At 43.0% G+C, this 12,756-nt stretch overlaps 1 protein-coding gene across 1 annotated transcript in view; it reads left to right on the plus strand.

The window, feature by feature from the left end:
• The first annotated feature begins 1,107 nt into the window (after positions 1-1,107).
• PTPRQ (protein tyrosine phosphatase receptor type Q) overlaps positions 1,108-12,756 on the plus strand; it is a 113,809-nt gene continuing 102,160 nt past the window's right edge. The window contains exons 1-4 of the mRNA XM_075727964.1: positions 1,108-1,161; positions 1,629-1,740; positions 2,546-2,772; positions 10,677-10,746. Coding sequence (XP_075584079.1) covers positions 1,108-1,161; positions 1,629-1,740; positions 2,546-2,772; positions 10,677-10,746 — 463 coding nt within the window. The remainder of the gene's footprint in view (positions 1,162-1,628; positions 1,741-2,545; positions 2,773-10,676; positions 10,747-12,756) is intronic.

The following is a 12,756-nucleotide window of genomic DNA, read 5'->3' on the forward strand; positions in this document are numbered from 1 at the left end:
AAGAGTAGGTGGAAACTTAGCTTTAATAAAAGGAGTAAAACATCCAAATTTGGGGGAACTAACTCGCTAGACTTCATGGAATTACTGGGATTCCAAATGCATAGAAAGTATAAAAGAGTTAACGACCCTCTGGCTAGCAACTGAGCAAGCACCAGCTATATCTTGAATTTCAACAGTAGCATTAGTTATGACAGTAGTAGCGCTAACTTTAAGGTTGAGGACAGCAGAAACACCAGGACTGTGCAGAGATTCTTTGTTAACTGAACACTGCGCAGATACTTGAGCTTGCTCTCTGCAAATGGGGATGTCTGCACAGCGTAGTTGGGAGGTTGTCAGCCAAGTCTCAGAGGTAGTATAGCAACTGTAGTATAATATACTGCTGTATCCAGGCTAATTAGCAATTATCCTTCATGTAGCAAGTAAACTGTTCTTGGATGCTTTCATATTCAGTTGTAACTACTAATAAATTTGTAAAGGGGGTTATTTAAGTTAATGTCTTTTATTCCACAATTCTCTTTCAGAACCTGCAAAGCCAGAAGGACTTAAATTCTTCAATGTTTCATCATACTCTTTTTCACTGTATTGGAGACTACCGTATGGACATGTAGACAGATTTCATGTGGATCTTATTCCTGATCATGGCTCTATTGTTATCCTAGATCTTGGAGTTAGGGAGTATCAAGTATGTGCTTTTATTATAGGACTTGCATGGCCAGCTTTTCCTTATGCACTGTGCTGATGAGGAATTCAAGCTTGCCTCCTTAGTGATTTGATGCAAATATGAAAATGAAAGTTTTAATGAAAAATTGGTGACAGCAAATTTCAGCATCCAGAGTTTGTTACCTAGCAACAAGTAGTGAATTTACTTTTTTTTTTTCTTTTAAGTCTGCTAGAAGGATACAGCCAGTCATCCAAGGGTTCATGAATAGTTTAACAAAGGAAGGGCAGAGCTATTGAGTAATACAGACTCATTAATTGTGTACTTGCCAGGAAGATCTGTGCTTAAATCATTAATGCAGGCAACATTTCACTGCTAAGCCATCAAACAGAAATAGGAGCACTTTTTGATTCTGCTGTCTGGAAAATATAATAATATTAACAGACATAATGGTTGTCCTGGTTGTTTTGCTTTTGCTTTTCATTGGAACTGCAGAGATACAGGTATTTTATATAAATGCTTGCTAAAAAGTTGTTAATTATGTTTATTTCAAAAGATGGGCTAGCTTAAGGGTCAAAAACTTCTAAGTTTTTCAGGCTGCTTTTGTGTTTATTCTTTCAAAAAGGCATTTTATAATGCTTCGTATTTACTTTGATAATGATGATGATACAGAAAAACCTCTATAGATACACTGATAGGTGATTCTGTGATAAAATTAATAGTTAATTCTGTTGTTCTTTAATATTGAATGTTATACAAATCTTATGGAGGGTAGTTAAATAAGATGGCAAAATACTGTACTGTAGCTAACGTAAACTACTATTTTCACTGTTGTAAATACTGTTGTATTTCTAAAAGCTTATTAACGGATCACTTTCAGTAATGTAACGGTTAAACTTTGGGTTTTGGGGTTTTTTTCATTTTCATGATTCTTGGTAAAGGACTTAAATAAATCTATGTCCTATTTCAGGCTGGTTTTTCTAATGCTATTCCTGGAACAACATACAATGTTACAGTTTCTGCAGTTTCTTCTTCACTCTACAGTTCACCTGCGAGTAGAACAGTGACAACAAATGTGACAAGTGAGTTAATAGTGACCGATGAGATTTTGTTGATTTTTTTTTTTTTTAGCTATGCTTTTTTGTATTTATTATACACACAGTAGTATCTGAGAAATTATAATCAGTTTTGAACAGGCGTTAGAATTTTTAATCTTCTTTAACCATAAAAAACCGCACTGAATCTGAGGTGTTCTATGAGAGCATGAGAGTTTCTCTATCAGATATTTTTAAAGGATGTGAGCTGTAGTTGTATTCATCCATTAGCTTGGCTATTTTCTAAAAAAAAAAAAAAGCATAAAGGAGAAAAATTTATAAGCTTTTGAAAAATTTGCTGTTGTGTCACATAGTAATATCCATACCTCAATTTTTACATATAGGGGTAGACTTCGGAGATATTTCAGAAAAATGTAGCCATATCAGACGTGTTTTGTAAGAGAGTGCAGTTTTGTTTTGAATGATTTTAGGGAAAGGAACTGAAATTAAGCATGCTAGAATATCTCAAATATTAAATTGGCATTAAACTCTGTTTTGTCCATGAAGATCTTGAGCGTTACATTTTTTACATCCTTATACAAGAATGTTCCTGGTGTTCCAAAATTCATTTAATTATTTTTGTAACAGGACTCTAGCAAGTAAAAAAGGTTTTTTGTTCAACAGTACATTAATTTACAGTAGTTTTACTGTTTAATGCTGGCAGATGATTTATTTTCTTTATAGAAGCTGTGAAGGTGTCTCCATTACCTGGAAACTTAATTAAAAACTGTTTTGTATGTCTTTGTGTATATAAAAAACCAATTACTTCCCCCACTCCCCCCTCCCCCCCCAGATCCTGGGCCCCCTGTGTTCCTTGCAGGTGAGAGAGTGGGCTCTGCTGGGATCCTGCTGTCATGGAATACTCCACTGCATCCAAATGGGAGAATTCTCTCCTATATTGTTAAATATAAAGAGGTCTGCCCATGGATGCAAACAGCTTATACGCAGGTCACAACAAAGCCAGATAGTTTGGAAGTTCTTCTTACCAGTCTTAACCCTGGAACAACTTACGAAATTACGGTAAAAGATTTACGAATGCCTTTCAGTATTTTGAATTCTGATTTATTGTAAATTGTGTGAGTTTATGGTAGGTCCATATAGTGTTTTCTGAAGGACCTTGCTAATTACTGTTGCCATATAACAAAACCTATTAGCCAGGTATTTGTTCACAGTAGTGGGTTTTAAATCTACTTTAAATAATTTCCAACCAAAATTGTACTAAAACATAGCTGCTTCTATTGATATCCTTATTGACATATGGCATTATATGGTAAAATGTAAAAAGCAAAGGGTGGAATTTTCAAAAACATCTAAATCCTTCTTCATCTTCACTGAGATTTAATCTTTCAAATCACTGGTGCACTTTGGATATTACACGTATATTTCTAAATCATCTCAGCCAGATCCAGAAAAGCATGTAGGTACATACTACTTTCTTTGATTTTAAACTTAATTAGTTTAAGAAGGAGCTTTCTTGCTTGAGTATCTGTTTAGATGTAGCCTGTAAGCACCTTAGTCTGGTTTCCCTAAGCCTGCGAGTTTTACCTAGTGTTATCTCCTGAAATAAAAAATATCATACTGTTCATTTCCCTTTCCATAGATTTTATTGCCTAGATATTCACAGTGCATATCTACTGCCAAAATCAGTACATGTATTTTCATGACTTCTATACGTGGAATTTGTTTACATTGAGATTAGGCACTCCTGATCCATCTCTGAACTCTCAACAATAAATGACTTCAGGTGGACAGAAATGAACTGCTATCCTCTTGGCAATATTTGCGAAGCAGTTCTTTGCCTGACTTCCTCTTTTGTAAGAACCTTGGAGAGGTGCTTCTTTTCAGTATCAAGAATGAAATGAAATTGTGTGTTTGATTTGCTTCATTCCATATCATGTAAGTTCATACAGCACAAAGCTATAAAAAAAAATTGAAGTTGACCAGACTAAGAATAGGGCTGTACAGTGATTCTTTGTAAAGGTGGGTCTGTGTATGTGTGTAAGAAAGTAAAAATGTAATTATGCCTGCCATTGTGGGAAAGTTGCTCACTGTGAATCTAGTTGTGATGACCATGCTGATAAAAGCCTGTATATCCACAGCTGGAGAAATGTTTATCCTTTGATCTCCTGCCTCCAGTCATCTGTTTTAAAAAAAAAAACCAAAAAAACCCCCAAAAAAAACAACACCACAAAAAAAGTTCAGCTACTATTTGAGAAAAGTATTATCACTTAGACTCTGAGCAGATTAATCTGCTCAGACAAATGAAGTTATTAATAGAATTCAATTTGCAATTCTGAGTACCTCAATAGCACTTCTGTGGGGTTCACTATTAAAGGTTTTGCAAATTCCATTCTTTGCTCCGTATATGAATCTTCCCTGGGAAAACTGTGGGACGTTTTAAATAATTTGTTTTACTTAGCAATAATTTGCCCGTTGTTGATATATGTATGGGAGGCAATGCTTCCCATTGCTGGTGCCTGAAACGTTAATCTTAGAGCAGAATTTGACTCAGAGAAGTGACTTGTGACCCAACAACCTCTGTCTAGCAGGGACCACACGCCTTTTCTCATGAGTGAATAAAAGTCTGTTGGCAAGCTAAGGGTTGTTACGTTACCTACTGCTTTGGTGGGCGCCCTGACCGCCTGACCTGTGAGCAACCTCATGGGTTCAATAACGACTCAGGTGGAAACACTTTTTCTACCACACAGATGTGGCCCAAAAGAAACATTACATGTTTTCCTTCTCTTGAGAAATTTCTTGTAGTTCTTTGGTTAATTTTTGGAGTCTGTTATGTCATTTAAAAGTAGCTCTTGATTTTGCATAGGTGAAAATTCTTTATTGTTTTAGGGTACCTGGCTTGGTCCTGTTGTGAAATTCTTGCTGGTAAATACTGTGACAGTACAGTTCCACAAAGCTGGGGTTTCCAGTCTGTTTGTAACAGCTCAGTCTTAATTTCTTCACATCTGAAAAGAAAACTTTTAAAGTGATAATTTATTAAATGTTGGAGAGCTATGGATAATTGTGAACATCTGATCATTGATAAATTTGTAAAAATATGCACTCAAGATTTTTTTCTAATCTTAAATAATTAGTGGCAACATATTTTAAAGCATAAAAATTAATACTCCTTCCAAATGTGAACTACAGGTACTTGAACTTCGGATAGTGCTTTGTTACCTGCACAGTAAACTTGTCCTTTTTAAATGTTTCCAGGCTTTTTTCTATAATGGCTCTTTGTGTCAGTGATCTCTAGAAGCTAACACAACATTGTGTAAGCATTTATTGTGATTTCTGTTCAAAGCTAATGGGTGTGTGTAGCTGACACCTTTACCATGCAAATTTTTGCATATTTATGTGATAGTAACTTTGAGTTCTCTTGAGACGACACATATGAAATGGGAGTTTCCGTGTCTGCCTTAATGCTAGCTTTCTTTTCTGGACCCTTTTTACAATACCTACTTTGAGATGAGATAACAAAAAATCAGTGCTCAGATGAGGATATACCTTTAGATTTACATGATGTCATTTTAATGCTTCAGAATTTTCTGATTGCCTGCCAACCCCTTGAAGATCTCCATGTAATTTCCTCAGCTATCGCAATTACTGTAGAATTCATCAATGCTTACAGAAGTTTCAAGTAGTTCTCTGTGTGACACAGAAGTAGGTGGGGTTGGCTGGAGTCACGAGGTGTGTGTGCATGGGGAGGGGGTGTTTATATGGCTTGGGAAGGAGCCTGCCAGTGATACAGATTCTCCCTCACCGAGCAGAGCATGCACTGCACTGGGAAGCGGTTATAGGCATATGTGTCCCTTTACATCCTACATTGTCTTCCATGTTACCTCATATTCCTTTGCTGTAGTTTGTCTGCTGTGGCTTAGTGCTTTTGTTTAAATAGCTTTACAGTCTTTTGAAGGATGCACAGTTTAGTCCTGAGAAGTGATTAGACCAGTTTTACTTTCTGACCTCCTGGCTCCTTCCACTCTCTTTGCCCTTTGTTATCCCCTGCATGTTGTCTGTGACTGCTACTATGATCCACTCATAGTTTTGCACATCTGCCCCTTCTCACCCTGCTTTCCCCATGATCTGCACTGTGTAGCTCCCTCAGCACCACTGCCATACCTTCGTTACCTGAGACTGATGGGAGGGAATGACTCTGCCAACTTTAACCTTGCTGGAGAGCTTTTTGCTTTGCTGCTTCTTTCACACACATCTCACCTTTACTGTTGGAATTTTGCTCATGTTTTACCTTTTGTTGTCTCTGTCACCTCTTTTCAAAAATAAGGAGTCGGACTTCATTCCTCTTTCTTTTTAAGTATTGCATGCCATGGCCCATCGCTGAGTTGAATTGTCAATAAGTCCTATATTGCAGAGTAATTAACATTGTTGTTGTGTTTATCTCCATAAATTCTACCAAAGTCTCAATGTACTGTCTATCCATGGGAAGACTCTGCTATGATGTCTTCGGTGTGAGCAGGTGGATGATCTGCTCAGCCTGGTGGCAGAGCTGAAGGAGGAGGTGGAAAGGCTGAGGAGCATCAGGGAGTGCGAGCAGGAGATAGACTGGTGGAGCCGCACCCTGCCGTCCCTGGGGCCAGGGCAGCAGGCGGAGGCCCCACAAGGAGCGGAGGATCCCCTACCCTCTTGCCGGCAAGCAGAAGGAGGGGATCCAGGAGACGGGGGGGAATGGAAACAGGTCCCTGCCCGGGGAGGCAGGCGAATCCCCTCCCGGCCTCCCTCACCTCCCCAGCTGCCCCTACACAACAGACACGGGGCTCTGGAGGTTGAGGGCCAGGCAAGCGGGGAGGGAGGTGAAGGGGAAGGTCCAGCCAGGGGGTTGCCGAGGGTCAGTCAGTCACCCCCACGGATTACGACTGCCCCTGTTAAGAAAAAAAGGAGGGTGATTGTGGTGGGGGATTCCCTCCTGCGGGGAACTGAGGGCCCGATCTGCCGCCCGGACCCATCCCACAGGGAAGTCTGCTGCCTCCCTGGGGCCCGGGTTAGGGACATTACGAGGAAACTGCCTGACCTCGTGAGGCCCTCCGATTATTACCCACTGCTGGTTATACAGGTGGGCAGTGACGAGATTGCAGAGAGAAGTCCTAGGCCAATGAAGAGGGACTTCAGGGCACTGGGGCGATTGCTCACAGGATCGGGAGCACAGGTTGTGTTTTCCTCTATCCCGTCAGTGGCAGCAAGGAACACTGAAAGGAATGGGAAAACTCACCTGATTAACAGGTGGCTCAGAGGCTGGTGCCATCGCTGGAATTTTGGGTTCTTCGATCACAGGGAGGTCTACACGGCACCGGGCCTGCTGGCGGCTGATGGAGATCGGCTGTCTCCAAGGGGGAAAAGGATTCTCGCCCAAGAGTTGGCGGGACTCATTGAGAGGGCTTTAAACTAGGTTTGAAGGGGGAAGGGGATATAAACAGGCCCGCTAGTAAGGAGCCCAGGGGCGGCATGGCAACATTGGGGGCAAAATCGACAGCCCAGCTTAAGTGCATGTACAGCAATGCACGTAGCATGGGCAACAAACAGGAGGAGCTGGAGGCCCTTGTGCAGCAGGATGGCTATGACATAGTCGCCATCACGGAAACGTGGTGGGACGACTCTCATGACTGGAGTGCTGCACTGGAGGGCTATAAGCTCTTCAGAAGGGATAGGCAGGGTAGGAAAGGCGGTGGGGTGGCTCTGTATGTTAGGGAGTGTTTCGACTGCATAGAGCTTGACAGTGGTGATGACAAGGTGGAATGCTTATGGGTAAGGATGAGGGGGAAGGCTGGAAAGGCGGATGTCCTGTTGGGAGTCTGCTATAGACCACCCAACCAGGAGGTAGAGGTAGATGAGGCATTCTATAAGCGGCTGGCAGAAGTGTCGCAATCGCTAGCCCTTGTTCTCATGGGGGACTTCAACTTGCCAGACATCTGCTGGAAATACCACACAGCAGAGAGGCAGCAGTCTTGGAAGTTCCTAGAGCATGTGGGGGATAACTTTCTAATGCAGCTGGTAAGCGAGCCTACCAGGGGAGGTGCCCCGCTTGACCTGCTGTTTACCAACAGAGAAGGGCTTGTGGGAAATGTCGAGGTCGGAGGCCGTCTCGGGCTTAGCGACCACGACATGATAAAGTTCTCAATTTTGGGTGATGCTAAGCGGAGGGGCACCAAAACTATTACCATGGACTTCCGGAGGGCAGACTTTGCCCTCTTCAGGACCCTGGTTGGGAAAGTCCCTTGGGAGGCGGTCCTGAAGGGCAAAGGGGTCCAGGAAGGCTGGGCCCTCTTCAAGAAGGAAGTCTTAAGGGCGCAGGAGCGGGCTGTCCCCGTGTGTCGTAAGACCAACCGGAGGGGAAATCGACCGGCCTGGCTGAATAGGGAGCTTTTGCGGGGACTCAGGGAAAAAAGGAGAGTCTACCGCCTTTGGCAGAAGGGGCGGGCAGCTCAGGAGGAGTACAGGGATCTTGTTAGGTCCTGCAGGGAGGAAATTAGAAAGGCAAAAGCCCAGCTAGAACTCAATCTGGCCAGTGCTGTAAAAGACAATAAAAAATGCTTTTATAAGTACATCAGCAATAAAAGGAGAGCCAAGGAGGATCTCCATTCTTTGCTGGATGTGGGGGGGAACATTGTCACCGAGGACAAGGAAAAGGCTGAAGTACTTAACGCCTTCTTTGCCTCTGTGTTCAACAGCCAGACCGGTCATCCCCAGGGTACTCAGGCCCTTGAGCAAGAGGATAGGGATAGGGACCAGAATGGAGCCCTCATAGTCCAGGAGGAAGCAGTTAATGACCTGCTATGCCACCTGGACGCTCACAAGTCTATGGGGCCGGATGGGATCCACCCAAGAGTACTGAGGGAGCTGGCAGAGGAGCTTGCCAAGCCACTTTCCATCATCTATCAACAGTCCTGGTTAACAGGGGAGGTCCCTGATGACTGGAGGCTTGCCAATGTGACGCCCATCTACAAGAAGGGCCGGAAGGAGGACCCGGGGAACTACAGGCCTGTCAGCCTGACCTCGGTGCCGGGGAAGATTATGGAGAGGTTCATCTTGAGCGAACTCCACAGGCAAGTACAGGTCAACCAGGGGATCAGGCCCAGCCAGCATGGGTTCACAAAAGGCAGGTCCTGCTTGACCAACCTGATCTCCTTCTATGACCTGGTGACCCGCCTGGTAGATGATGGAAAGGCTGTGGATGTCATCTACCTCGACTTTAGCAAAGCTTTTGACACCGTCTCGCATAATATCCTCCTCGGGAAGCTGGCAGCTCACGGCTTGGACAGGCATACTCTTCGCTGGGTAAAGAACTGGTTGGGTGGCCGAGCCCAGAGAGTAGTGATAAATGGTGTTAAGTCCAGTTGGCGGCCGGTCACGAGCGGTGTTCCCCAGGGCTCTGTTTTAGGGCCAGTCTTGTTCAATATCTTTATCAATGATCTGGATGAGGGGATCGAGTGCACCCTCAGTAAGTTTGCAGACGACACCAAATTGGGTGGGAGTGTCGATCTGCTCGAGGGTAGGATGGCCCTGCAGAGGGACCTGGACAGACTGGATCGATGGGCCGTGGCCAACTGTATGAGGTTCAACAAGGCCAAGTGCCGGGTCCTGCACTTTGGTCACAACAACCCCATGCAACGCTACAGGCTTGGGGAGGAGTGGCTGGAAAGCTGCCTGGCCGAAAAGGACCTGGGGGTGTTAGTAGATAGCCGGCTGAACATGAGCCAGCAGTGTGCCCAGGTGGCCAAGAAGGCCAACAGCATCCTGGCTTGTATCAGGAATGCTGTGGCCAGCAGGAGCAGGGAGGTGATTGTCCCCCTGTACTCGGTGCTGGTGAGGCCGCACCTGGAATACTGTGTCCAGTTTTGGGCCCCTCACTACAAGAAAGACATTGAGGTGCTGGAGCGTGTTCAGAGGCGGGCAACAAGGCTGGTGAAGGGTCTGGAGAACAAGTCTTATGAGGAGCGGCTGAGGGAACTGGGGTTGTTTAGCCTGGAAAAGAGGAGGCTGAGGGGAGACCTTATCGCTCTCTACAACTACCTGAAAGGAGGTTGTAGTGAGGTGGGTGTTGGTCTCTTCTCCCAAGTAGCTAGCGATAGGACAAGAGGAAATGGGCTTAAGCTGCGCCAGGGGAGGTTTAGACTGGAAATTAGGAAAAATTTCTTTACGGAAAGGGTGGTCAGGCATTGGAACAGGCTGCCCAGAGAGGTGGTGGAGTCACCATCCCTGGAGGCGTTTAAAAAACGGGTAGATGTGGCACTTCGGGATATGGTTTAGTCTGGTCCACCCTTGATTAGTCTAGAGTGGGCTTGGTAGTGTAGGTTAATGGTTGGACTGGATGATCTTAAAGGTCTTTTCCAACCTAGATGATTCTATGATTCTATGATTCTATGATTATGAGCAGCGAGGCACATCCACCATAAAGTGCACCCACAGTTCCCTGACCTGTTGTCTTTCTGCCAAAAGACATGCTTTCCTTGGGTTTCTGCTCTGAGGGAGGTTGACCTGCTCTTGCTATCCTTCCAGGAGTTCAAGAAATAAAAGAGAACCTATTTCCTTTTTAATCTTTTAAGTTACAGAACAAGTAAAATAGGGATGGGGAAGCTGTTTTAAGTGAATTGTGGTAAGGAAAAGGAGTGTTACTGATGTTAATCTTACAGTTGACTTCAGCATAAAATAGGGACTCAGCACTTTTGAAGTGTGGATAATCACACATGGTTTTCTCAGTTTCTTACACTGTTTCATAGTTTCACCATTTTATTTTTTCACATTTAAATGTTGAGTATAAATTAAACAGTACAGCTATAAAAGGCATGTTCATTTGTATATTTATAGTTTAAAAGCTATAAGGTGAATCTCTGTGTATCCTTAAGATTTTCACAGTCCCTGAAACTATATATCCTGTAGATTATCTAATGTGTGGCTGCTTTTTTTTTCTGTAGGTTGCTGCTGAGAACAGTGCTGGTGTTGGAGTATTTAGTGATCCTTTTCTTTTTCAGACTGCAGAAAGTGGTAATTTTAATAAAGCTGCTAATTATTTCAGTTAAAGTTACTCTAATTTGTTCAAATAAAGTATCCATGGCACATTTTATACTTGAACAAATTCTGATGTATTTAAAACAAAATCCTAATTCTTTTCTTATTCTCTCACTCAGTGGAAAAGGTGCATTTTGTCCTAGTTGCTGGTAACAGCATTTAGGGTGTGCACATATGGGGCTTTCTTATATGCAAAGTCTGTTTCTTTTGGGGTTTTCCTATGCCAGTTTCTAGGTAGGCTGCTTCCAGAAAGCAAGGTCACAGGAGAGCAGAGCTACCTATCAAGTGGACCCATCTGCTGTTGCCTGCAGCAGTACTAGGAGACAGACTTTGTTGTGGGATCAGCTCTGGTATTGCCTACTTATGTCAAGCCATATTTGTTTAGTGCTGGAGTCAAGTGCCTTCTCTACAAAGCCCAGCACAGAATGTATTTTACTAAGTTTTTACTTCTTAATTCTGAAGAAAAAGAAAAGTTATAATACATTGCTGAAATGAAAATTTGACTTGATGGTTTTGAAGATTAAAAAATTATAGTCTGAATTTGCATAATCTTTATTAATTTAGTGTTTGTAGTCTTGCTCACACTCCAGCAGCAGTTGAGCCTTGGTTGAAGAGCTGGCACCAGGCTAGCTATGCTGGGGTGAGCAAGTCTTAGTGGAATACAGAATTTGTGCTGCCGTGGCGGTGACCATCCCTCTGTGTTTAGGACTCCTGATTGGTTTCTGTAACTGTGCAAACCACAGAGTGCCACATCTCAGTTAATAGCAGGAAATCATCACTCTGCACCAGATTTCTTGGGTAATGCAATGAGTTGATGAAACAAAATATGAGAAGGCACCCGCCCGAGGGGGATTCCAGCGGCGGGAGGGGGAGCTGGAGCCCTTTGCTGCCTTGCCTGTCTGGTTTCCCTCTCAGCCAGCACAGAATCCCACCAGATTTTACTTCCAGTTAACCCAAACCTTCCAGTTTTCACAGTTCTAAAGGATGGGTGGCGCACTGGGAAGCTTGGCAGGTTTTCTCACAAGAGATAACTACCTCTCCCTGTGTACCTTCATCTCCTCAGACTCTCCTTGTAAGGCAGACTAAATATACAGGAAATGGCCTCAAGTTGCGTCAGTGGAGGTTTAGATTGGATACTAGGAGAAATTTCTTTACTGAAAGAGTGGTCAAGCATTGGAACAGGCTGCCCAGAGAGGTGGTGGAGTCACCATCCCTGGAGGTGTTCAAAAAACGTGTGGACATGGTTTAGTGGGCATGGTGGTGTTGGGTTGATGGTTGGACTGATGATCTTAGAGATCCTTTCCAACCTTAATGATTCTATTCTAGTTTTACTTTCATTAAAAAATAATCCAGCCACCAAGCCAGGAAACATGAAATTAATTATTACTCTACCTTTAACTGGTTTAGTGGTGAACTTGGTAGTGTTAGGCTAATTGTTGGACTTGATGATCTTAAAGGTCTTTTCCAACTTAAACGATTCTATGATTCTATAAGGGGTAGTAAACTTGCCATGTGGTGCTGTGCAAAATGATTGGTTTTAACTATTCTTTGTATGTTATTGTTGGTAGAAAACCTTATTTCTGTGAGCTTTATTTTCTCATGTTTGACTGAGGCATCAGCATTTCTCCATATGAGCACATTTTAATTTTTGATGAATTTCTGCTCACATTTTATTAAAGCTAAAATCCCATATTATAAATGCAGTTGGAAGGTTTCTTCAAATTCTGGGTGAGTGTTCTGTGTCACTGGTACTACATTTATACTTTTATCTTCTCGGCTTTTTTTTTAACTCTTGCTTTGATGGTTAAAGAAACCGCAAGATCCTGATCAATATGAAGAGGTACAGTTTAATGTAGGAAAGTTAGGCAGAAGACATAATTATTTAAATATAAAGGCTGTAGGCTGGGATGAGGCAGAAGGGGGTGAAAGATCTGCAAAAGATTCAGCAAGGCCGAAGCAAGAGCTGAATATGAGGCTTGGAGGATC

The sequence above is a fragment of the Pelecanus crispus genome, chromosome 1 (genome assembly GCF_030463565.1).
Source record: "Pelecanus crispus isolate bPelCri1 chromosome 1, bPelCri1.pri, whole genome shotgun sequence".
In the NCBI taxonomy this organism is placed as follows: Eukaryota; Metazoa; Chordata; class Aves; order Pelecaniformes; family Pelecanidae; genus Pelecanus; species Pelecanus crispus.